The 25436-nt window shown below is 42.4% G+C and overlaps 1 protein-coding gene across 14 annotated transcripts; it reads right to left on the reverse strand.

Annotated features, from left to right (window-relative positions):
- Window positions 1-3230: 3230 nt before the first annotated feature.
- Window positions 3231-23984, reverse strand: TCEANC (transcription elongation factor A N-terminal and central domain containing). Of its 14 annotated transcripts, XM_039379919.1 has the most exons (5): window positions 17190-17352; window positions 16316-16381; window positions 14716-14807; window positions 12879-13015; window positions 3231-11916 (listed from the first exon to the last, which is right to left on the reverse strand). In XM_039379919.1, exon 5 carries the CDS (start codon window positions 11906-11908, stop codon window positions 10826-10828), a length of 1083 nt encoding a protein of 360 aa, XP_039235853.1. In that variant the 5' UTR covers window positions 11909-11916; window positions 12879-13015; window positions 14716-14807; window positions 16316-16381; window positions 17190-17352; the 3' UTR covers window positions 3231-10825. The 14 variants fall into 14 exon arrangements, with proteins under 14 accessions (XP_039235853.1, XP_039235846.1, XP_027580997.2 ...); XM_039379912.1 differs by lacking the exons at window positions 12879-13015; window positions 16316-16381 and adding an exon at window positions 15876-15964; XM_027725196.2 differs by lacking the exon at window positions 12879-13015.
- Between the last annotated feature and the right edge of the window lie 1452 nt (window positions 23985-25436).

Consider the following 25436-nt stretch of genomic DNA (forward strand, 5'->3'; position numbering starts at 1 on the left):
TGGCCATTACACCCTGAAGAGTCTCTGAAGGACTGTAATTCAACATATTTGCTCCTTAACCACCGTCTGTTACCAGGTAACTTTCCTTTTCGCCAGAAAAAAAGAGTTGGTTTTTTTGTTTAAAGGGTTGCAGTTCTTGGCTTTAGTACAAATGTACATAGCACAGCAGACAGGAAAGGAACACATTTTAAATAAAAAATAAACAGCACAAATTTCTTTTTGGATTTGAAAGGAAGAAAGAGTCATAAACAACAAATGGCAGCTGAGTACCTCCCTAAAAAGTGCACAGTAAGAGGGTTATGAGGGAGATGGAAAAGGTGCTCAACAGAACAGAATGAAATGGATCTCACAGTGGACCTCTAAGAACCAGAGGGAGTTTTATCCCTGGTGTTAAGGGAGCAACATTGATTCCAATTACAGAGCACTTCTCAGAACAGTATCTTTGTTTTTACAGTGAAAATTGTGTGAAATTCATTCTTAATTTAGCTTTCATCTTCTCAAGATATGTATCACAAGTTCTGTAGCTACAGGCTCCTTGATCTTTGAGTGCAATTTATGTTTAAGACTTCATTGCTACTGCTAAATCACAGGATCCAAGAAGCAGTTGAATTGACAGCATCTCTGGAAAACCCAATCAAAACAAATACAGACTTTAGCCTTACTCAGCATACATTTGTCCGATGTTTTTTGTGGCTCACCTCTAATGTCACACTCCTTTTTGGAGCAGCACCATGGACAAGCTAAACATCATACCAAAACTAATTGTCTATGCTTGAAAAAGTTAAGAGATCTTTTTACCACCTGGAATAAATTGAAATGAGGCAACTTCAACAGAATAATCTCAGTTTTCTTTTATCCTTGTTGCTGGACCCTGTACTCCCTGTACTCCAGTGATCTACACACTCCTGCTGGTACATGCACTGTGTAGTTGCAAGTTGACTTTTTAGAGACATTTTGAGACGAAGCATACAATCTTATCCAGTCCAATATTTTAAGCCTGCACAGTTACACAATCTGGGTAGGGACAATATAACCTTTTGACAAGCTGTGGCCTGGAGCAGTACTTTGCTTAGTGAAACTATGACCACACCTACTTAAGAGCAATGGTTCACTTGAATGACCATCTCTCATACTTGGCACAGTTTTAAAGAGGCACAGTTATAATCCATTTTATTACTATTTGTAGTTATTAACCTTATGGTCTCTATACCATAATCTGCAACTGCAGTTGCTAGTAACTGGATTTTATTATTCCCACATCTTAAAAGATAAGATCAAGATATGAAAGGCTAAAACCAAATGACCCTCTTGCTGCTGCTGGCATGGCTCACTCAGATCACAGTGAGGCAGGCTTGCTTAGGGATCTAAAAGTTTTAAGATACCTGCTGTTTGCATACTTGCTGTTTACCTGCTCAGTAAATATGGATCATAGATATAGCTTAGCACTACATATTTAGGGATGAGTGGTTCAAAAGAATATTATGTTATATATTATGTCACAAATGTAGTCAGTGTTACAGCTATAAATTTTAGCCTTGAAATATATTCTGTCAAAAACACTGTCCATGCCTTGTAACATTTCCCGTTGGCAAGATAAAACTTGGATGAGCTCTACATTACTGGAATGGCTTCAAAACCAACTGCAGGCAGAAATTATTTATAAGTGTCTGTTATTCACAGCTAAAATAGTCTTCTGCTACATGGTGTTCTGACACAGCACAGTACTGGCGTACAGCTCTCCTCAACAGGACCATGACCTTCAAAATGACTGCACACAACAATGCTGTGCCTACTGTGAACCAGTCACACAGAAGTGTTTGCCTTCCTGTAGTTTCATTGAAAGCTAAGAATAATACTTTACACAGAAGTACTCCCACTTAAACAAGCAGGACTACTTGTAACCAACAATTCCAGCACACAGGTAAGGGCTGGGAAGGAAGGGCAGATATTCACTGATTGGTTACACAGTTGAACACCAGGGGTCTGGCGTAAAGCTTTAATATATATTTTACATCAGTGCAATTCCCCTAGAACGCACATTTTCACATGATAAAAATCTTAAGTAATACCACAGTAAATCACAACATTGAAAGTTAACTGTTAATGCTCCACTGAATGGAAAGATTTTTCTTCTTTTTTTTTTTTTTAGTAGAATATTTTAAGTGTCTCTTCTTAATAACAGGTTACACACCATTTTCCCCATATACAGATAAAAGGCCTCTTAGTCCTGGCTGGCTTTTAGTTCACCAACAGCTATTTTCTCATCTCATGTCCCTAACTCCTTCCTCTGGCAGGTCATGTGGCTGGAGAGCTCCAGGGCAGTGTCTCAGCCCAGAGGAGCTGACCAGCCCCAGCTGTGTCAGAGCCAGAAGGGTGCAGGAACCAGCCTCAACTCCTCCAGCCAATACTCACCACGTTTTCCTGCTCTGCTGATGCATTTTAGCCTTGAACTGAAAAATGCCTGTTGTGCATTTGTAAGAGACACAGGGTTATTACTTAAGTGAGAAGAATGCAGGATGATTTTTTTTTAAATAAATAAATGCTTATGGTATACAATCAGTGAACATCCCGTTGATGCTGGAACAAAAATATTAGCTATTAGATTTCCTTCTATTCATTGTTTCTGATTAACCAGAATGCACAATATAAAAACATTAATTTTCTCAGTTCAGGCCAGATGTCCCAATTCCAGAGACGATACCACTCAGAAACTGATTAATGCCTATTAATTTCATGCCTTTATAACAAAGATAAATTCAATAATATATTTACATAATTTTTTGAAATAATCCATTCTCTGATCCTGCATTAATTTCTTAACAGTTGCAGGACCCATCACCTTATATTGTAAATCTGGACTGCATACTGACAGACTGTCACAGGTCCTGTTTTCTTTCCAACAGCTATAAAAAGCTAAAGCAGGATGTCATTCCTGTTTTCATTTGCTAGCTGTTTTCTCCCTCCTTCCATTCTATTTTTTGTTTCTTTTCCTGTTAGAAATTACCTCTCAAACCAACTTAATAATTTAACACTTACTTGCAAAAAGTGATCTAATTAAGGAGTGAATCCATGCTGAACACTCTGCAATGCAGGCAAGTATGTGAACTGCAGTTTTGGAAACAGTTTTGTTTACTGTAAATGAAACTTAGGTTCTGTGAAAGAACTCCTGCTGAATATAACAAAATTTCCAAATACTCAGCCCCTTGAGAAAAAAAATGCAGCACTCGGAATATTTTTAATGGATTTACTAGTGAATATTTCACTCTCAGATATAGCGTAACCATGTCACAATTTTTTTCCCTCTACTCATTTCTTTACATATGTACATTACTTAAAACCACATAGATTTATTGAAGTCATCCTCAAAAATACATTAGCAGTTTTTTAAAACTGATCTTGCACCTTTTAGTGACAGCATCTACATAGTATCAATACAGAATTTAAAGTTATAAGTTTCAACAGAGGCACTCTGAGGAGAATGAGAAGTCCGATTGGGAGAGATTTCAAGCGTGGAGGGACATTTACAGAGCTTAAATGGACTGTTAACTTATTGGACTGACTGTTATTCCCCAGTTCATCATTGGTTTTGCATCAAGTTTAATTTACCACAATATTATTCCCCCTTGTCCCTCAGATTTTCCCGTCAAAAGTTGTTTAACAACTTGTTCTCCCCTGCTTTCCTGCTCCTCTGTCACTGATTGGTTGGAGTTTGCCGCAGTGCAGAGTGAGCTACCATTGGTCCTTTCCCCTGAATACCCAGAAGTTACACCCACCTTTCCCCTGTTTCCCAATTCTGTCTTCCCCTGAGTTGTCAGTCCCATGCTCCTCCCCAGTTCTGAATCCTCCCCTCAGATTTACCCTGTATAAGTCCCTGTGTTCTCTCAATAAATCGGCATTGCACCCAGACCCTCAGCTGCGTCTGAACCCTTTGTGTGGTGCCGCGTCCCTATCCCTTTTTCCCTCAGGCCGTGGCAGATGGCGCCCAATGTGGGGCGCAGTTGAAGGTCTCTCATATTGAGAGAACTCCTGCGTGCTCACTTGGGCTCAGAGACCATCAGGAGTGGTGATCATCCCACCGGTCCCCCCCAGCTGGATGGACGACTGTGGGCTGCGGAGTTGCACAGGTTGACACACCAGAAGAAGGTGAGCAGCTGGGGACAGTCCACTTCCCACCCCAATACCCTCACCCAAAAAACAAAAAAGGGAAGAATAGTAACACCAAGGACTGTCACAGAAGTCTTTAAAACATCAAAATGGGACTCTCGCTGTCCACCTCCCAAAAGTTTGTTTACAGACACCTCAAAGATTTCATCATTGAGCACGGTCACCCCCTAGACAAAAAAATCTGCAAAAGCACTCGCCAAGTGGCTGGACCGCAAAGGTCATAAGCTTACAGAGGATACCTCTGTGGACCAGTGGCAAGCCATTGGCTACAGCCTGTGGCGAGATAATGACAGGGGGGACCGGACAGTGAAAGAGGCGCTGATAGCTTGGAGGCTTGTTCTGATGGTGCTACAGCACCAGATGATGAGCACGAATAGCAGCCTCCCAGAGACATCTACCAGATCGAGACTGACACAAGATGGCGGGAGGGAAGGAAAGACATCACGGCGTGCACAAAATGGCGTCGGGAAGGAGGGAGGCAGAAAGCGTGAGGAGCGAAGGCGGGAAAAGTCGCCGTGGGAGTCACCAGCGCGGGAGAAGAGGGTGCGGGCCCCCTCGGTACCACCCTCCAGACTGCCTCCGCCCCCACCTGCATGTGTCAGTGACCCCTCTCCCGACACGCCCACACACACGGCCTCTCCCTCCAGTTCCGCCTCTTCACCAGAGAGACCTCCCTCTAGAGACGGAAGGGTAGCGAGGGGCGGGGTCAGGGTGAAGGTCAAGTCTGTTTTCCGGCAACATGGCCACACCCATAGGGCCTGTACCATCGAGGCCTACCCCGCCTGCCGCTACCCAGACTCGGACACAGACTACTCGCAGCACTCCCCTGAGAGGTAATCAAAACAGCCTAACATCTGGAAAGCCTTCAGGGAAGAGGCTGCGCAGGCAAACGACGTGGATTTCCTTAAAGCTTTTCCCATATACCTAGAGGAGGGCAGGGCCCCAGAGTGGAGGCCCATCTCCTATCCCATGCTCAAGGATATAAAGAAGGCGATAGTGGAGTATGGGTTAGGAGCGCCTTTTACCATCGGCCTCCTAGAATCATTGTTCCTGGCTTATACACTAATCCCATATGACATAAGAGCGGTAGTGAACAGAGTTGTTTCCACTGTTCAATCATCTGTTTTCGAAACAGAGTGGAAAAAACTGATCACTACCTATGTTAACGAAAAAAAGGAAAGAAGGGGTATCCCGGTGAGACAGGCCATAGACATGCTTTACGGCGAGGGAAATGACTCAAGCAGAAACCATCAGGCCCAAATTGAACCTAAATTTTTGGATGTTACAAAAGAATTGGTGATGGAGGCAGTCAAGAGGGTGGCGGACGCCTATGTCCAGACCCCCTCTTTCACATTAATTAATCAAGGCCCCAAAGAACCTTTTGTGGACTTTATTACAAGATTAAAAGAGGCAATTAGCCGGCAACTCCAGCAAAAGGAAAGTCAAGAAATTTTATTTAATAAATTGGTTATAGAAAAGGCTAACAAGGACTGCCAAAAAGCACTAAAAATGTTGAAAGACCCATCTCTGCTTGAGATGATAGACGCATGCAAGAATACTGGCTCAGGCTCCCATAAGGCACGTCTACTGGCCGCTGCTCTCACCGGGTCACAATCATGTTTTAATTGCGGGTAGAAGGGACACTTTAAAAAATATTGTCCCAGATTAACACCTGAACATAACCTTCCAAAATCACTCTGCCGGAGGTGCGGGAAGGGCCGCCATTGGTCCTCGAGTTGTAGATCACTAACAAATATCAATGGCGAGCCCCTTCTCCCCAGAAAATCCCCAGGGCTAAAGAGAAAAGTAACATTCAGCTCTTTACCAGATCTTCTCCCGTGCTCTTGTGAGCATTTGGAAAACGGGGGACAGAGCGCTCAGGGGGGCGCGTTGACACAAGTATCCCGTCAGCTCCGTTCCATCCTGCGCCCGACACCGCGCCCAGCTACCCCGTAGTGCGGGAGCCTCCGGCAGACCCAGTTCCCTTTAAACAACAGTGTACCCTGCTAAAATGGATTATATTATCAGTGACACACCCTTCAATTCACTTAAGTTCCTAAGAGCAGCTGGCCAGGGTCAGGCCATCTGCTAATGTGAATCCGGACAAGACATATTTAGTCATCTCTCACTTTTCAGCTGTGGAAAGAGGCATTGTTGTGGTTCCCACTCTCCTGACAGGGTTGACCAATGATAACATCGCTGTATGTCTAACTGTGCTTCTCCCACCCGTACAGCTAGAGAGCCGCTTCCCCGTTGCCAAGATGATCTCCACCGATGATCTTCTCTGCATAGTGTCCAAGGACGAGGAACAGGGGAATGAATCACTGAAGGAAGTCCATTGGGCAACCTCAGTGAGGACCTCGCGACCTCTTTTAACTTGTCTTATTTATTTTTCTGCACCTAGGCACCTGCAGAAAGTTAAGGTGGAGGGATTGCTAGACACGGGAGCAGACGTCACCATCCTAGCTTCCAGAGACTGGCCGTGCAGCTGGCTGGCTCAGTCTACAGACACCAAAGTCAGCGGTGTGGGAGGTTCGCAGCACCCTGTCAGGAGTCGGGAGGTATTGACAGTATACGGGCCAGAGGGCAGGCCGGCATCTCTGCAACCGTACGTTCTGAATATTCCAATAACATTATGGGGACGGGACGCCATGGAACAGTGGCAGTTAACTTTGAGAACGGAGGAAAATTTTTAGGAGGGGTCACTGAGCATGTGTAGCTGGCCAAACTGAGTTGGAAGACCGAAACACCTGTTTAGGTAGATCAGTGGCCCCTACCTAAAAGAAAGCTGCAAATTCTAAATGACCTTGTGAATCAAGAACTGGCTAAAGGTCACTTGGAGTCTTCCACCAGTCCCTGGAACACTCCAGTGTTCGTGATTCAAAAATCCTCAGGTTCCTGGAGATTTCTTCAGGACCTGCGCAAAGTAAATAAAGTCCTGGAACCAATGGGAGCCCTCCAGCAGGGAACGCCTTTTCCATCTATGCTCTCTGCTGAATGGCCCCTAGTGGTAATTGATATTAAGGACTGTTTTTTCCACATTTATCTCAATCCGGCTGATTCGGCTAAATTCGCGTTCTCAATCCTGGCCATCAACGCTTGTGAACCCCATCGCAGGTTCCAATGGAAGGTACTTCCCCAGGGGATGAAAAATTCTCCTACACTATGCCAGATGTTTGTGGCAAAAGTGTTGGAGCCAATCAGGAAAAGATTCCCACAGTCAATCATCTTCCATTATATGGATGATGTATTGATCTGTGCCAAAACAAAACTGGCAGTTGAGCAGACTCTAAATTCAACAATTTCGGCTCTAAATTCCAAAGGATTGGAAGTATCCCCTGAAAAGGTACAAAGGGAAGCACCATGGAGGTATCTCAGACTCCAAATTACTGCCAAAACCATTAAGTCTCAATCAGTTTTGATTGATAAGAAAGTCCGAACTTTAAATGACCTCCAGAAGCTGTTGGGAGCGATCAATTGGATCCGACCAGTGCTGGGGATCACAAGTGGTGATTTGCACCCCTTGTTTGAATTGCTCAAAGGAGATGCAGACTTGTCCTCCCCCAGATTTTTAACAACAGAAGCAGAACAAGCCCTTTGCACAGTTGAAAACAAAATCTCAGAGAGACAATCTTACAGAAAAATAGAGGGACTGCCATCTTCCCTAGTTATTATCAGGGAACAACAACAACCACTGGCCATTCTGGGCCAATTCACAAGTGACACCAAGGACTTCTGTTTGTGGGAGTGGATATTCCTCCCACATCAATTTTCAAAAACTATCGTGACATTGGCTGAAATGATTGGCAAGTGAATCTTTAAAGGACGCACCAGGTGTTTGGAACTCAGTGGAGAGGAGCCAGGTTGCATTTACCTCCCACTGACTTCTGAACATCTGGAACAACTGCTGCAGAATTCCATGGATTTTCAGATTGCCATTGAGGGTTACCCGGGAGAAGTCAAATTTCACCTCCCGGCATGCCCATTTTTACAGAGACTGATTCCAATTCCATTAAAATTAAAAATTATGCAATCAGACCTTCCAATAAAAAATGCCAAAACGCTTTTCACCGATGGATCTGGGAGAACCGGAAATGCGGTAATAGTTTGGCGAGAAAATGGCAATTGGCAACAGAATATTCATAAAGTTCAAGGTTCTCCACAAATCGTGGAACTGTCAGCAGTTGTTCGCACCTTCCAAATTTTTAATAGTGAACCAATTAATATTGTATCAGATTCAGCATACGTTGTGGGCATTGTCAAAAGGATTGAAAATTCGTATTTGAAAGAAGTATCTAATGGAAAACTCTTTAATCTGTTGAAAAATTTGCTATTTTTAATTGGAAACAGGAAATTCGGCTACTATATTGTCCACACAAGGTCTCACACTACTTTGCCAGGTCCTGTGGCGGAGGGAAACCAGATTGCTGACCATCTGGCAGGTATGGTTGTTACCCCCAATTTATACCAGCAAGCAAAAATCTCCCATGAATTTTTTCACCAGAATGCGCGGTCACTACAGAAACAATTCAGCTTAAAATTGGATCAAGCAAAAGAAATTTTGAAAGCGTGCCCTGACTGCCAAATGGTTGCTCCACTAGTTCCAGAAGGAACTAACCCCAGAGGATTAACGGCGTTGGAGATTTGACAGTCAGATGTCACGCACATAGCAGAATTTGGAAAACTAAAATATGTACATGTGTCTATTGACACATTCTCAAAAATGATCGCGGCCACCGCACATTCTGGTGAAAAAAGCAGGGACGTGAAAAGACACTTTTTATCTGCATTTGCTAGGATGGGTGTCCCGAAGCAAATAAAAACTGACAACGGACCCTCCTACGTATCTGCAGACACCAAGAGATTCTTTGAAGAATGGGGGGTACACCATACCACTGGAGTCCCATACAACCCCACAGGGCAGGGCATAGTAGAGAGAGCACATCAAAACATAAAAAATTTACTCAAAAAACAAAGAAGGGGGAGTACAGGCATGACCCCCCAAGAGAGATTAGAGAAAGTGATGTACGTCTTAAATTTTTTAAATTTATTGGAGGAATTTGAAACTCACACAAACAGAAGTCCTGTAGACAAGCACTTTAAATCTGATTTTCCACAGAGTACTCAAAAAGCAAAAGTAATGTACAAAGACCCCATAACAGAAATCTGGACGGGCCCTTTTCCCCTGATCACCTGGGGGAAAGGGTATGCCTGTTTTTCAGGTGGCACAGGACCTAAGTGGGTCCCAGCAAGAAGAATACGAATACATCAGGATCCCAACACAAGTTGTGGACCTTCCGCGCCTGCATCATCTTAATCGGCACTTTAGGACTGATCTGCAACAAGTCTACCTCATCTCCCCTGAGAGAGTGGATGAAGAAGCCGACAGAGAACCTGTGGGTAACGCTGGCCAAGGCCACTGGGACGGACACCTTGTGCCTGGCCTTGTCCAGCGCCGGTAACCCCTTTCAAAGGTCCCTGGTGGGTATTCCTGTGATTCCAGGTGAGGAGTGGAATGCTTTTGTATCACAAACCCGGAATCTGGGATCCCTGCCACTAAATTCTGTTACACTAAGCACAGGTTGTTTCCGGCCAAGCTTTCACTGCGGATCCTCCCCAAGAAATTGACCTCCTTGTTCTCTCCCCACCAATAATTGTATCTTATTTCATCGTTACACGGAGCCCAATCTATTCACACCCCATAATGTATCCGCTAGCAGACCAATTTACCAAGGAACCCCCTCGCTGTGGTGTAACAATTCGATTGCTACTACAGTAGCAACTGAACTTGTGCCCAGAAATATGAGACTCCCAAAAGGGTTTTTCCTTCTGTGCCGGGATTGGGCATGGCAGGGTATTCCTGCTTACCCGGAAGGGGGTCCCTGCACAGTAGGAAAAGTGGCACTTTTTAACCCAGCAAAGTTTAAATTATTGGATCAACCCCCTATCCCTAAGAATCAAGTTAAAAGATCCCTATCCTTTGCAATGGGCGCACCGCTTAGGTTTCCTAAGCCAAAGACAACACCACCATGCGCCACCAGCCCAAAACCAAAAGTTACTACTCCCCGTGCTGTTGCGGCACCACATGTGGACGCTGGAATCGTCACTCCGCCACCTCCTTTACCCTTCCCGGCGGATTGCGATTCCAACATCCACATCTGATCCCGCATGAAAAATTTCTGGGCTTCCTTCCCGATCCCGGGCATAGGAACAGCCCATGCCCTATCCCTTTTGACCCACCTTGGTTGCTGGCTGACCAAGGAAGCTAATGCCACCACCACTGCGATCGAAGGCCTGCTAGCAGATACACAAAAGTTAAAAGAAATCACTTTACAAAATCGTGCAGCCATTGACTTCCTACTCCTGGCACACAGACATGGGTGCCATGAGTTCGAAGGCATGTGCTGCATGAATTTTTCGGATCATGCACAGTCAATTCATCAGAGTATCAATCAGTTGAAAAATTTAGTTCAAGATATCCACCAATCCCGCAGTGAGGGGTTGGATGGATTGTTTGATCCATAAATCGGCATTGCACCCAGACCCTCAGCTGCGTCTGAACCCTTTGTGTGGTGCCGCGTCCCTATCCCTTTTTCCCTCGGGCCGTGGCAGCACTCTCTCATATCGATGTTTGCAAACCACTTATTAAGAAGGGATAGTGTTACAAACAAATCCATCTGCTGTGATACCACTGCTCTCCACATGCATTACAAACAGCGTAAGTCAACATTTGTTCATCTGGATTCGTGTTTCGCACCCAACTTGGAAGAAAGAGAGTTCCTCTGGCGATCATAGTGACAGTGCAATCAAATTTTTCACAGCGCCTACACTTTATTTTGTTTGTCTGTGTGCCATTAATAACTTGTGGAAGCTGATGTTCCTGAACAGATGATTCTGTGTACAGAGCCCTGAGCTGTTTCAGTTCATCGCTGGCCATTTCCATCACTGTCATCTCAGCAAAAGCCTTTGGGCTCAAAGTCCCTGTAAAAAGGTTATGTTTCAAGTGGCAATTTTTAGGGTTCTTCAGGTTAAAGATTTTACTTCTGATGCAATTTTTATATTTTTTGTCATTTTTAGCATGAAGAGCAAAAATATGTTTTTCAATTTCTTTAGATAACTGTAGCCATTTAACAGTTTCTTCTTCATCTTTGGCAGAACCAATCAAAGCTTTATATAGAAGATCTGTACATTTATACCTAGAGCTCTCATCGGGTCCTGATGGCAGACTTGCTCCATTAACAACAGATTTAGAATCTTCATTAACAATGTGTTGCTCCTCAAAAGAAGAAGGCTGATTCATACTGCCTTCTGCATTGTTACATACCCCATTTTTAACAGTTTGTGATGGGACCAAAAAGCTGGAACTAGTACCAGCTATTGCCTCCTCCTGATATGGTCCTTCAGACAGCAACTGCTCTCTAGGAACCACACTGCAATGCCCAATTTCCTCTTTCACATACGCAGAAAATGACTGTCTAACTTGCATTGACCGAACACAGTTATTCTTGTAAAGTGCTTTCCACCTTGATAATAACTGCTTTGCTTTCTTTTTCAACCGTCCTGAAGGGCAGCTCTTGAGTACTCTGTATACAGCCTTGGTAACTTCTGTCCCCTGAAGATATTCTACAATCATAACAACATCTTCAAGTTCTTTAAGATGATCCTCAATATCTTGAAAATTGTTCTCAGACAGCAGTTTTTCAATACAACGGGTTCTGTGTACAATATTTTTCCAATCAGACATTTTTAAACCTGAAACAAAAAAAAAATATTATCATTTTACTGCATTTATGGCATTAATTCATCTTCTGTATATTCACACAAGGTTTTCTTTTTCATTTCATGCTATTTTACACTATTTTATTTGTATACATTACTGGGTTTGCCACCATTTTCTTGAAATTGTGTACAGAAGAATTAATGAAGCAAATGCAAAATGCAGAGGAGCCCAGCTCCTGGAAAAATGCAAATGCTAGTCTAACTCATTCCAGAAAAATACTATCAGACAGGAGAGCCCAGAGGGACTTCTGCTGGGGTAGTCAAGTGACTACAAATGAACTCAGTGTAAGGCGCAATGACACAGAATAATAGAAAAATCAAAGTGGGTCCAAAACCTTCACATTGTAAGGTGCTTTTTTGGGGGGGGTGGGGGATTACAAGTTTAGTCGGTTTTTGGGGGTTTGGTTTTATAAATTAGTCATTCCTGTAACCATATATTAAGTTAAAATTTTTTTTTCACAAATTCTTATAACAAATGCTGAGATGTTTGGCTATCTGTGGTTTTGTTTCAATGAAATCTGCAAGTTTCCACTTGGTTTCTCATAAGAAATCCTTTAGATAAATTCAAATATATAGGATTTGGCATTAGAAGACTGACTTGGAATAGGGAGTAATGTGTATCATAGCTACATTTTCCACAAATTTATTTGGTTTTGCCACGGTATGTTGTAGCCTGTGCAATGGAATTACTGATAAGTGCAGAAAATAGACGCATGCATTAAGAATGACCCAGGAAACATACAAAGTTAGAAAGTTTAAGAAAATTTGCACAGTCACATTGTTTTAGTTAAAATTTTAACTTCTACAGCAGACAGATGAGATACCTGTGAATTGTGATTTTTTCATTTCACACTTTTTCCTCAAGCCTTTGTTACTTCAAAAGAATAAAATTAACCAGCTAATGAGGACTTGGCATCTGACCAAACGTTACTGACCTAAATGAGTTTTTCAAGCACCTAATGGAGATGCCAGAGTTTTCAGGCTTTTGGAGTACTTTTTTGTCACCATAACTTGATATTAGGGATTTCTTCAATTAGTGAACAGCAAGTAGGTGAACACGTTGTATTGGGAGCTGCAAAGTGAAGTTCTGGGGTTACTCTGCAGAAAGTCTAAGTGAACTGACATAAATCAGTGAAAGTTAAGCCCAAAACACCATTCTGGTTCCTACATGATCCTCGACTTTTCACTTGCTATGCTATATCTCTTCTAAAAATTTCTCTTTATAGGTGTTATCAGAGAAACAATTCCGAGTAGTAAACTTCTAACTGATGTCCCCACTGCTGCCTTTCTCTTGCTAGTTCTGGCTTCATATTACAGTTGGATTATCAGGATAGGGAAGCTCAGAAACAGTGACACCAGCAAAACAGTTTCGAAACAATGACATCTACCAATTTTGAAAATTCTTAAAACTTAAAGACACATCCCTCTATGTTCTTACAGCTGTAGCATTATTAAAGTGTGCTCCCATATATGCCAGTGTGTAAAGGAAAACCAAATGGTGTTTTCAGAATGCAAAGTCTCATGGCTTGAATAAAATTTCCTTTTGATTCCTTTGCCTCAACCCCTTTGACCAAAAAAATGCTCAGTGCATTGTTATTGTAAATTTACACACAAAAGTATGTTGATGTTACTAATGCTATTCTTCTACTTGCTGAAAAGGAGAATTAAATGTAGAATGCAGAAACGGATGGTGTGTTAATGTTGTGTTCCTCTTTTCTGCAGTTAGTCCTCTAAATTTATGCACAAAACCACTGTTTTGTCTGAAATTGCATACTTCCTGATTCTACTCCAGAAAAAGTCATTTGCTTGATAGAGGCAAGGCTAACTACACATGTCCATATGTAAAGGAGCTCATAAGCAGGGTTCTTGCAGCATCACTGTTTCCACGATGAAAACTCCTGAGGACGGAGTTAGAGGAGGGACAAGGGATACAGCTGGGGAATGTGCATGCTCTGTTGCTCTCTATGACCACCAGTCCAGATAATTCATTTTCTGCATGATAGAAATAAGTTCAAACTTCAGGTTTAAACTTCAGAGCCTCAGAACTCCACAAAAGAAAAGGACAGAGAGCACAAGACTTCACTTGTTTCTATAATCCTGAACCACAGACCAACCCAACCTCCACAGTGAATGCTCTGAACATTCACTTAACCTGTATTTGAACAGTGCATTCTTGTCTAACATTTTGAAGTCCTGGAAAAAGGCCAGTAATGGCTATTACAGAAACTGTTTTATTACCCAGGAATTTTCAAACCAGAGAAATAAGATGCAGTTTTCAAATACTTAAATTGAACCCTGTGCATCATCATACTGAAAAGCACATGTAAGTCCATCCTCTCCTCTGTTCTGATGCAGGAACACACAGAGACTGTCAGTGGAAAGAGGTGCTTTCTCACGTATGGCTGCCCTCACTAAGCAGGACAGTTTTCTGTCTCCAGAACACTAAGTAGCTGACATTAGAAAATGATTATCGGCTGATTTACTGGTTTTCGTGCAATCTGGGGCAGAGTTGGTGAGACAGTCCTATGTTTGACCAGTATGGTTGTCCTATAACTTAGAATCAGTTCTGATTCTTCCAACATACTCCAAACGTAATTTTCTTCAGTTCTTGTACCTATGTATATATTGTATTACACTCACACACCATAAAACACACTTATCCAAATGCAAGATGACTTCATGAACTCTCAATATGTAGCATACAGGACTACGGACACACAAAGAAATTACCACACACAAAGTACTCTGCCAATTATTTGTCCGTGTACATACTTTTACCCTGTGACGAAGGTGAAGTATTTTGATCTTTCATTGAGGACTGTGCTTCATAGAAAGTTTCCTCTCTAACATTGCAGGGTGAAGATCTGTAAGTAAGAAATGGTGCATGGAGTCCATGGATACCCCCTGCTTCATGGCAGTGGTCCTTGCTCACGGTTATCTACCTGACCCTCAGAAGCCCACCAGGGTGGCAAGGTTCTACCTAAGGACATTTACACTAAGGCAATAGATTAAATTATGAGATTAGCTCAGTTGGTTAGAACATGGTGCTAATAACACCAAGGTTACAGGTTTGATCCCCATATGGGCCATTCACTTAGAAGTTGGACTCGATGGTCCTTGTGGGTCCCTTCCAATTTAGAATATTCTGTGATTAGAAATTTTAAATCTTCTCAGTCATGCATTGACCTTTTCAAGTTTAAGCAGCATTACATTCCAGTTCATAAATATTATAGGAGTTAAATAAACAAACTGAAAACAGAATAGGGACATCAAACTATGAACAATTATTTTAAAATAATTTTGGAAATTAAACCACCTAACAGACTATTCACATTTAAGTCCCTTCTAAGGGAACGCTTCCCTCAACATGTACATCTTTATATGAGGTAGGACTGAGTGACTCCCTTCAAACTTACTAACCAAAGCTGGGTAAAAGTAACAGAAAAAGTAAGTAATCAAAAATATGACAAGAACAGAACTAAATCCATAATTAAATATTGCAATGGAGTGGGATATGCACTGGTAACTGGCAGAAGCACAAGAAAGAGCCAGCAGAGAAACAACTGAATAAAGGTAAATAATCAATGACACCAGAGAGATTTCTGCAGGGAAAATATTCTTGGAACAGCCCTGGCTTTGTGGTGTGTACCTAGTTTGCAAAAGATTTTAAGATCCTTCAAGATGAAAAGCAATTTACACTTCTGAAGTATATATTACACTAACTAATCGAGTATAAATTTCATCTGTTTCCAAATTAAAAGGAACTGTGCTGAAAAAAAAAAGTTGTTTGTGCATTTGTTGCCCTATAAATCAAGGAAGGACTCGACTTATCACCAAGGTTGAGACAGACCATTGTTTATGCAATCAGAAATTAAACAGAGACTCCTGAACTTATAAGGAACATATAAGGTAATCAAATGGTTGATCTTTACCATTCAAAGGATGAAGCAAAGGTCATTATTGCGGGGAATCCTGTGTACCATTTCATGTTAAGTCTGAATCAAGCACCAATTCTGCTTTTCTAATCAAGACACAACATGATTATGTCAAACAACTGTAAAAAACATGTTCTTCACATTCTTATAGGGAGAAATAAGAAATCACTGAAGCTGTGGTAATACTGCGGTGTATTTTCTAGTGGGAACCCAAGTATAGCAAGAGTGAGTTCTTTCCCACTGAAACTCTTGTTCCTTGAACTCTGATGTTTCTGTTACAAATCAGATAGAACAAACAGTAAGTTGGGAGAAGCCTCAAAACCATCTGAAGAGAAGTCAAGTGTTTCACAGAAACCAAGCCTCAAAACCATCTGAAGAGAAGTCAAGTGTTTCACAGAAACCAAGCTGGAATTCCAAATGGAAAATTATTTTACCACCTGAGGGAGCTGTAGCACAGAAAACCCATGGAATCTTGTAAAATGTGCATAATGAGAAACTCCAGTCTGTGAAGAAAAAAAAATAAAACAATTTCCCTATGACCTTTAGGAGACTTCACATTTTTACGGTATCTATTTGCCAAATTTTGGCAAAAAACCCCTGTAGAATCCATAGGTGCTAGGATACAGATAGGAGGGAAAGGGTGCACCCCTTATCCAGCCCTTGTCCTTTACATTGCTCTTTCATTTGACTTTTTTAAATTTAGAGTTTGACTGCTTTTCTACCTGATTTACTGCAATTTGACAAATGCTGCTGAGCAAATATTTATAAAATTAACTGAATTGTACTCAGTCAGCACTGTTCTGCTGTCTTCCTAATTCCAAGGGACAAAAAAATCCAAGAAAGACCATTTTCTTTCTTAAGTTATGAAATGAATCGTGCGCCTTTGTTCAGGTAAAGATGTAAGAAAGAATAAATGTGTCACAATTTTGTGCAGTACAATACAAACATTCTCACCCCTACCACAACTACACAAGGCATTTCACTTAAGCAATGCATAGAATCACATAATCAGAGAATGGTTTGGGTTGGAAGGGACCTAGAGGTCATCTAGTTTCAAGCCCCCTGCCATGGGCAGGGATACTATTTACTAGACCATGTTGCTCAGAGCCCCATCCTGGCCTTGGACACTCCCAGGGATGGGGCATCCACTACTTCTCTGGGCAACTTGTTCCAGTGCCTGACCACCCTCTGAGTAAAGACTGTTGCCTTCACTCCCTCACAGAAGGCCACCAGACTGGTCAGGCATGACTTGCCATTAGTAAAACTGTGCTAGCTACCTCAAATTACCTCCTTGTCTTTTATGTCCCTTACCATATCTTCTGGGAGGATCTTCACAGGAACAGAAGTGAGGTTCACTGGTCTGTAGTTCCCTGGATCTTTCTTTCTCCCCTTTTTGAAAATGGGAGTGATGTTTCCCTTTTTCCAGTCACCGGGGACTTCACCTGACCACTGTGGCTTTCCAAATATGCATGAGAACATCCGTTTGAATTCCAAGAGTATATTGAAGGTTACAAGGTAGAGATTGGTCATATTTACAATAAGACTCTGTAATGCCATGCTGATGAAGCACTTTCTTGCCAAATCATTAAGAGTTTTCACTCTGACTGCACAGTATAATGAGTCACTTGTGTGTACAAGAATAAATAATGACAATCAATAAAAATCTTCTAAGTCAGTTTGCTCCCAAAAACCAAAAAAAAAAGATTAGGCTACCTCAGGTTTAAAATATGGCCATCCTGTAATAATGCAAAGTTGAATCAGAACATTTTTAAACAGTATAATGACTAAATAGGAGTAAAACAAAAAAACAGACAAAAAACCCCCCAGCCTGAGACGCTGCTAAATGCAAAGTCAGTCCCTGGTAAAAACACTGGCCTCTACAAAATCATTTGGGGTAAAAGCCTTGTCTTTGCACCTTATCCAGTGCAAAGCCATAGCCTATTTTGTCTTAGCACAGATAGCCCTGAAAAACCAAGACAAACTCAGAGTGCATCCAAGCAAATGGGTATGAATGTCTTGGAAGGGTGAACGCCAGTTCTCCCTCATCCCAACCTCAGAAGAAAATCCAAACCACAGCCAATATGAGGATCAGAAGTCAAGTACTCCTAATGGCATAATAAATTTTCTGAAAAAAATGTGGTTAATGCTATAGCAGAGATGATGCATAGGACAGTCCTGGAAACACCGGCTTACTTTGGGCAACCTAAATTTCATATAAACAATAAAAATCATCAAATGTTATTTTAAACTCAAGAGTCTAAGCAGAAATCAGAGAATTCTCACAGCCAGCTTCCAGACCCAAAAACATTCCTTCACCCTATCTGCAGTGGGAGAGCAGATTTCAAAGATGTCACCAAGAAACCATTTACTGGGGCTTTTATTTTATCTTGGCAAAAATCAGAGCTCTTCCTGCCTCTCAGCAGGACTGCCTCCCACCTCTAAAAAATTCTGAACTAGACAGAAAATCATCTTCAAAGAATAGCCACATGAATAAAGCTAAGTTAATACAATAAGAACTGAGGCAACACAACAGTATAATTGCCAGCTGTCTGTGACCACAGACACCTCATTGATCAAGAAGAGTCACCTCTCAGTCACAGATCCAGGGGCAGTGGAGTGCACAGCACTACTAAGGAGAAATAGCTTTGTTCTGTATCTTCTACATCAGTGACTGCTTCAACTACAGTGTTCTCAACTAATCTGGAGCTGTACTGTCTCTGTCCTGTGTTTCTCTCACCGAAATCACTCTCCCACAGCTTTCTTCCTAAAAGGGGGAATTTGCAGGGAGAAATGGCAGAGTGCATCACATTCATGTGAAGATGTACACAGTAGCCTCTTTTACAAGGCAAATTTTTAATTCTGATTTGGAGTTGCTTCTCCCAGAACCCCCAATTTTAATTAAAATAGAATTCTTATTTTCTTAAAAAAAAAAGAAAGGGAAAAAGATAAAACAATCAATAGAGTGCATAACGAAATTCTCAAGCCTCAGGGATCAATTCCAAACTAGAGCTGTCAGCACATTTTTCTAATAAGATCAAACAAACATGCATGGATTTAATGAGATAGGAAAAGCTGCTGTCCTTACCAGACTGCTTAGCCACTGGCTTCATTTGACATCAGCCAGAGCTCAGGAAAAGGCTCAAAATATTACAGCTACACCAGAGGAATAACACCCTCGCTTGTTTCACAGCAGAAATTACTAGATGAGGAAAATTCTTTATAAACTGAACAGCTGCAGCTGTTTTGAGTTCTAGGACATTCAGCTGATGTTAGAGTGGACACACACATCCCAGCAGAGACTTTACCTTGCTAATGACTTCTTTTAATAACTTAGTTTAGAATGAAATTGAGTCTCCCTAGAAGATATTTTAGCTTTTCCTATATTCTATCTGCCTTAATCATGTGAATTGTTGTACTGAATTAAGTAGGTAACCAGTTGAAACCCTGAAAATGTTAAAAGTAATGCATTATTCCACTGATATCTTTATTTCTATTGATATGGTTGATCTTTTTAATAAAATACTTTTAAGGAGTTAAAAAATACTAAATTTACTTTTAACAAGTTACAGATTACAAGTATCGAGTGGAGTTACTAGCTAATCTCTTTCACAATAGGACAGCTATACATACTCGCAATTCATTCTAATACATTCTGACTCAGTATGGCAATAATAAAATGTAAATAGAGTTCTGAGAGATTTTTCATCAACAGTTTCATTGGAAATTATGTATAAATAATGTGTGCTTCTATTTGCTTTAAAATTTGCACCATTTTACATAAAGAAACACTTGCATGGTTTCTCTAATCTACAACCAGATCATTTTTCAGTATTCACTAACTTTATTCTCATCCCATTTCCTAGTTTGGGCACAAGGTCACAGAAATGTTCCATTGGGTTATCTGTTTTTTCAAATTTTCATGACAAAGACTTATCACAGCTGGCAGAGAAATCCCTTTTCTCTCAGCCTCTTTCTAGTGCTTGTCAGTGTGAGGTACTAGCTGGGGCTTCAAGCAAGTCAAAAGTCAGGCTTTTGACACACAGGGTACATTTTCTAAACATGAACTTCCACTGTGGCTACAAGTGACAAATACACATCAGAAGAGTGTTGAATGAAACTAGATGACTCAGACATGAATTAATGTTACCTAGCTATGGTAAAGACACAGACTGTGACAGATGCATTTTGCACTAATTAAGCTGACTTCCTACGGTGCAGTTTATCACAGGATTCAGGCTTTTTGTGTGGCTGCACACAATTTTTCAAAAATCATATAATAATTTTTGTGATTATAAATTAACAGAGTCTCCTGCAAACTAAAGAGTATAGCTTATCATCTGGACCAAAAACTCAAGCTTGTTAGAAATACATCTAGCATTTTCCCAACATGCCTCTATCATGAAGGCAAAACTTAAGCTGGGACAAGCAAAAAATGATAATACCATTCCTGTAGCATCACCTGCCTCAGTACCCAACCAAAACTTCACTGTGTGAAAAAGTTTCTTTGCACTTTGTGAAATAATTGCTTCATTTCCTAACATTCATGTTTTTACAACAGTAACAGATTTTAAAACAAAAAATAATTATTATTGTTAAATCCGGCAGACCATATGAACAATATTTCACTATTTTCCCACAGCAAGAGGATGTTATAAACATTCCTCCTCACACAAGAAACCTACCTGGCAATAGAAATATGATCTAAGCAGCTTTGTGTCATTGTTTACTAATTAACTACTTTTATTCAATATAGCTTAGTCTCCTAAACTGTTCATCTGGATGGATGCAAATGTTCATATCCATATTTCACAGAATCACAGAATATGCTGAGTTGGAAGGGACCCACGAGGATCATCCAGTACAACCCTTAGCCCTGCACAGGACCATCCCCAAGAGTCACATCCCGTGCCCAAGAGTATTGTCCAAATGCTTCTTGAACTCTGTCAGGCTTGGTGCTGTGACCACTTCCCAGGGGAGTCTGTTCCTGTGCCCAACCACCCTCTGGGTGAGGGACCTTTATCTAATATCCAACCTAAACCTCCCCTGACACAACTTCAGACCATTCCCTCAGGTCCTGTCACTGGTCACCACAGAGAAGAGATCAGTGCCTGCCCCTCCTCTGCCCCTCATGAGAAAGTTGTAACTGCAATGAGGTCTCCCCTCAATCTCCTCCAGACAAACCAGCCAAAGAATTTCAGGAAGGCTGTGACATCTTCAAAGTGGAAGCTGGTTTCTTCAACGTACATTAAACATATTGCCTTATACAGGTCACAGTTCACGAAGTGTGTGCGTGCTCTCTCTGCGTCTGAACACCACTGGGATTGTATCAGACATCTGGTCTGCTCCCTCTGCTCAATGTCTGCGTAAAAGAAGCATTCATAACAATGTCCTCCAAACGCTGGGAAATCATAATTCAGAATTCCCAATACACTGAGATTGGCTTATACACTATATTGCTTTTAGAAGTAAAAAACTGGGAACTGTTCTGCATTTCTTTTAAGGCTGTGAGCCTCTAGTGTTGCCATCTTTCCACCACAGACAAAATCACTAAGAGTTTACTTTTCTGGAAAAAAAAAATCAGTTTTACATGTTCTATTGTAACTGTAGAAGACAGACAATCCTTTCCCTGTTTATCCATAACGATGTTACCTCTCATGTTCATGCTTGGCATTAGAGTTTAGATATTTCTCCACTATTTTGTATCTTCCTCTGGAATGTCTTGTTTGGTTAGAATTAATAGCATTAATTTTTTAAACCTACTGAAGACCATGTTGTGAAGTGCAGGTTTAACACTGGCTTTTAAGTGGCAGTGTATCCACCTATTTTTCAGTCCTAAAAAATATTGCTTATATCCTCTTGCAGATGTCCAGGTTGTCTGAAACCTGGACAACCTCAACCTAAATGAAGCTTTCCTAAGGTGGATCTCATATCCTCCTTTCAGTGAGCTTTTGCACTGGCACAAAAGTCCAACAAAACAGATTGGCTTGAACTTAGGAGCCTAAATAAACAAGTAAAAATGTACTTAAGACATACCTATCCAAAGTGTATTTTTTCACTTAATACTTTAGAAAGAAAATATGAATGATTTTTGAGAGAAACAAGCAATTCTTTCTCTTGAATACATTTCCTTGACAAAATAGCTTTAAAGATTATTTTTATATAGAGCTAGCAAGGACTTCAGTTTTAGCACACTATGAGCAAAAGTAAGTGCTCAGTCTCCAATGCCTTTTTATGGATAACTGTGCTGACAAATTCAGATAAAAATGGAACATGTAAATAATAAAAACATGCTTTATGAACTTCTGTGAGCTTTTCATCATTTTTCAGATGAACACAGACATTTTATTGCTTTAATGTTCAATTTTTAGTTAAGCATCAGCTCTATACTATTTCTATTGCCATTCCATTGCCAGGGCCATACTTAGATTAGATATCACTTTATCGTTCTTTTATAGGATTTCCACTGAAAATTTATATAACTTTTTTCCTTCAAAAACAAATCCTTTGTATGCAGAAGAGAACCTATGTTCCTGACCCCTCTACAGAGGTAGTGTGTGATATAATCAAAAGGTATTTGTAAGATATTATTAGTGTCCACTAAAATTCTTTCTGCTATAATATGAATAATTAGATATGAAAGTACATAATTTCAGTCTTGATCAAGACACCTGATGTTCTGGTTGAAATTATGTGAAATACACTTGAAATGAAGAGCGGGTTTATATATTTAACTATTAAATGTACTACACTGAAAAGTGTGAAGTCTCCAATTCCCTTCTATACTTATGCCCAGCATATGTCTTATCTCAAGACATCAATGCTGCACAGCGACCAACATAACAAATACATAAAAATTCCCATAATAGTACTATTATTGCATTTTTCAAGGTCAGCCGCTTCTGTAGAGTGGATTTATAGACACTTTTGACATACATCAGAAGGATAATACCAGCAGCAGGGAGCAGCAGCCCAGTATGTATTTGTCAGGAAGCAGCTGAAGCCAGCCACAGTGACACCTTGTCTGGTCGAGGTTTGGGGTCGGACTCATGGCACCAGCAGCTGAGCAATGCTGCCGTAACCTTATCTTGGTCACTGGCCCAAGAAACTTGGTGGGGACCAGCTTGCAAATCTACCAGCAGTTGCCCCCATACAACGGGTGGGCCAGTGCACACGGTAACTCTGATCCAGGATACCACTAACTCTGTGGTTTTTCTCCAAATCCTTCATTAAAACTTCACAGAATCACAGAATCAATTAGGTTGTAAAAGACCTCTCAGATCATCCAGCCCAACCTTGCCACCTTGCCAACTAGACTTGAATGCCACGTCCAGTCTTTCCTTAAACACCTGAAGGGATGGTGACTCCACCACCTCCAGGGGCTGTCCATTCCAATGCCTAATCACCCCGTGAAGACATTCTTCCTAATGTCCAACCTAAACCTTCCCCGGCTCCTCATGCCCGTTCCTGCTAAACATCCTCGGACCCGTCTAGCTGGAGTTTGACTGTCTTGCTAGGGGCTGTCTTGCTCGGAGGCGAAACGCCGCCCCTCCTCGGATCCCTGGCATGGCGCGGGCACAGGAGGAAAAGCAACCACGGCCCTACCTACCGAACCCCGCCTCCCAGGGCGCTGTTACCGCTGTTCCCCGCTCGGGCCAGCCGGGGCTTGGGAGGGCAAACCGCTGTTGCCCGGGGTGCTGAAGGCCAAATCGCTGTTCCCCGGGGTGCTGAAGGCCAAACCGCTGTTCCCCGGGGTGCTGAAGGCCAAACCGCTGTTCCCCGGGGTGCTGAAGGGCAAACCGGCGCTGGGGAGCAGCGGGACGGCTCGCGGCTCCTGGGGCTCCCCCGCGCGCCTCACCCCCACCGCCAGGGCACGGGGCGGTGGCTCCCCGGACATCACCGAGGAGGGGAAGCCGCACTCCCGCTACCCCCGGCCAAACACACAGCGCTGCCCCCGCGCCTCCCGTGCCCCGGCAGCGGGGCCGGCGCCCTCACCTCCGCAGGCGGCGCCTGCCGCCGGCCTCCTGCTCCGCCGCCATGTCCGCGGGCGGGCGGCTGCGCGCTGGCCCCGGCAGCGCCGCAGCGCCGCCGGACTCCGGGCTCGGGAGGCCCCGCTGTGGGCGGGGGGCCGGCGCGGGAGGTGGCCCCGGGCGGAGAGGCCACGTCTCGATGTATCAGAAATAGTGTGGCCAGACGACCAGGGAAGTGTTTGTCCCTCGGTACTCGGCACTGCTGAGGCCGCACCTCAAGTGGTGCGTCCGCATCTCAAGTGCTGTCCAGTTCTGGGCGCCTCAACTCAGGAAGGACATTGAGGTGCTAAAGAGTCCAGAGAGGGGTAATGGAGCTGGTGAAGAGTCTGGACCACAAGTCCTATAAGGAGCTGGGGTTGTTTAGCCTGGAGAGGAGGAGGCTGAGCAGAGACATTACTGCTCTCTACAACTACCTGAAAGGAGGTTGCAGTCTGGATGAGGGGTTGCCTCTTATCCCAAGCAACTGAGTGATAGGATGAGATGTCATAATCTTAAGCTTCATCAGGGGAGGTTTAGGTTGAACATGAGGAAGAGTTTCTTTACAGAAATGGCAGTTAGATGCTGGAGTGGACTGCCCAGGGAGGTACTGGAGTTACAGTTCCAGGAGATGTTTAAGCAAAGACTGGACTTGGCACTTAGTGCCATGGTCTAATTGGCATGGTGGTGTTCCGTCAGTCATAGGTTGGACTTGATGATCTCATGAATCTGTGATTCTGTTGTCAGAGGGCTGTGGTGGGTGGGGGGTGTATTCAGTGGGGTCTCCAGTGCTGTCCTCCAGAGCTGCCACAGGGTGAAAGCATTCTGGAGAGGGCAGCAGGTGCAGAAATAACTTGCTTTCACGAGCAGCCTCAGGTGTGAGTGCACAGCTTCCGCGGAGACTGTCAGCACGTTTTGGTCATGGGACTGGCATCTGACATGGCCATGGGCTGAAAGGGGCACCACAATGCTGCCCTGGGGCCCCTGTGCAGAGCATGGCCTTCCTCCAGTGCCCATCTCTGTGGTGAAGGGAGCCCCGCCATGCTCCCCTTAGCCCTGAGATGAATGAAAAATAGATGGTATTCATGTGATTTTAAACATTAACATCAGTCACGACATGGTCCTTTTTAAGCAAACACAGCTTGGGAAAGGCAGTGCGACACACCAGGTGAGTATCAGACCTAAGGCCAATGGAGAGCAGAAAAAAACATTGTAAAACTTCTCTTTTTCAACATGGTACTGTACTGCTTTAGGTATAACCAGCTCATCTTTTGGATGACACATGGAGCTGTGCACAGGGTTAAAGAAAAAAACTATTATAAAACTTAACACAGTTGCAGCTTTTGGATATAATGAAGTGTGATGGAGATATCAGATTATGCGTCAACATCTAAAATTTGATGTGTTTTAGTCGAAGCAAAGGTATTTGTCATTGCTTTCCTCTTTCACATATGTTTTACACAGGTGTTCAGAATGATTAATACTTACAGAATTTTGGCTCTACAGCAAATGTACAGGTAATGCTGGGGTTTATTCTCAGATGCAGTAAAAAGTC

This window comes from Pipra filicauda, unplaced genomic scaffold, assembly GCF_003945595.2.
Source record: "Pipra filicauda isolate LSUMZ 115617 unplaced genomic scaffold, ASM394559v2 scaffold180_size1756469_pilon, whole genome shotgun sequence".
NCBI lineage: Eukaryota > Metazoa > Chordata > Aves > Passeriformes > Pipridae > Pipra > Pipra filicauda.

Coding starts and splice junctions, on each gene's coding strand:
- TCEANC (XM_027725196.2), bottom strand. CDS start 16,365: ATGCACATTTTACAAGATTCCATGGGTTTTCTGTGCTACAGCTCCCTC. Junction 14,808..16,315: donor CTGTGCTACAGCTCCCTCAG/GTGGTAAAATAA, acceptor TCTTACTTACAG/ATCTTCACCCTGCAATGTTA. Junction 11,917..14,715: donor ACCTTCGTCACAGGGTAAAA/GTATGTACACGG, acceptor TTTTTGTTTCAG/GTTTAAAAATGTCTGATTGG.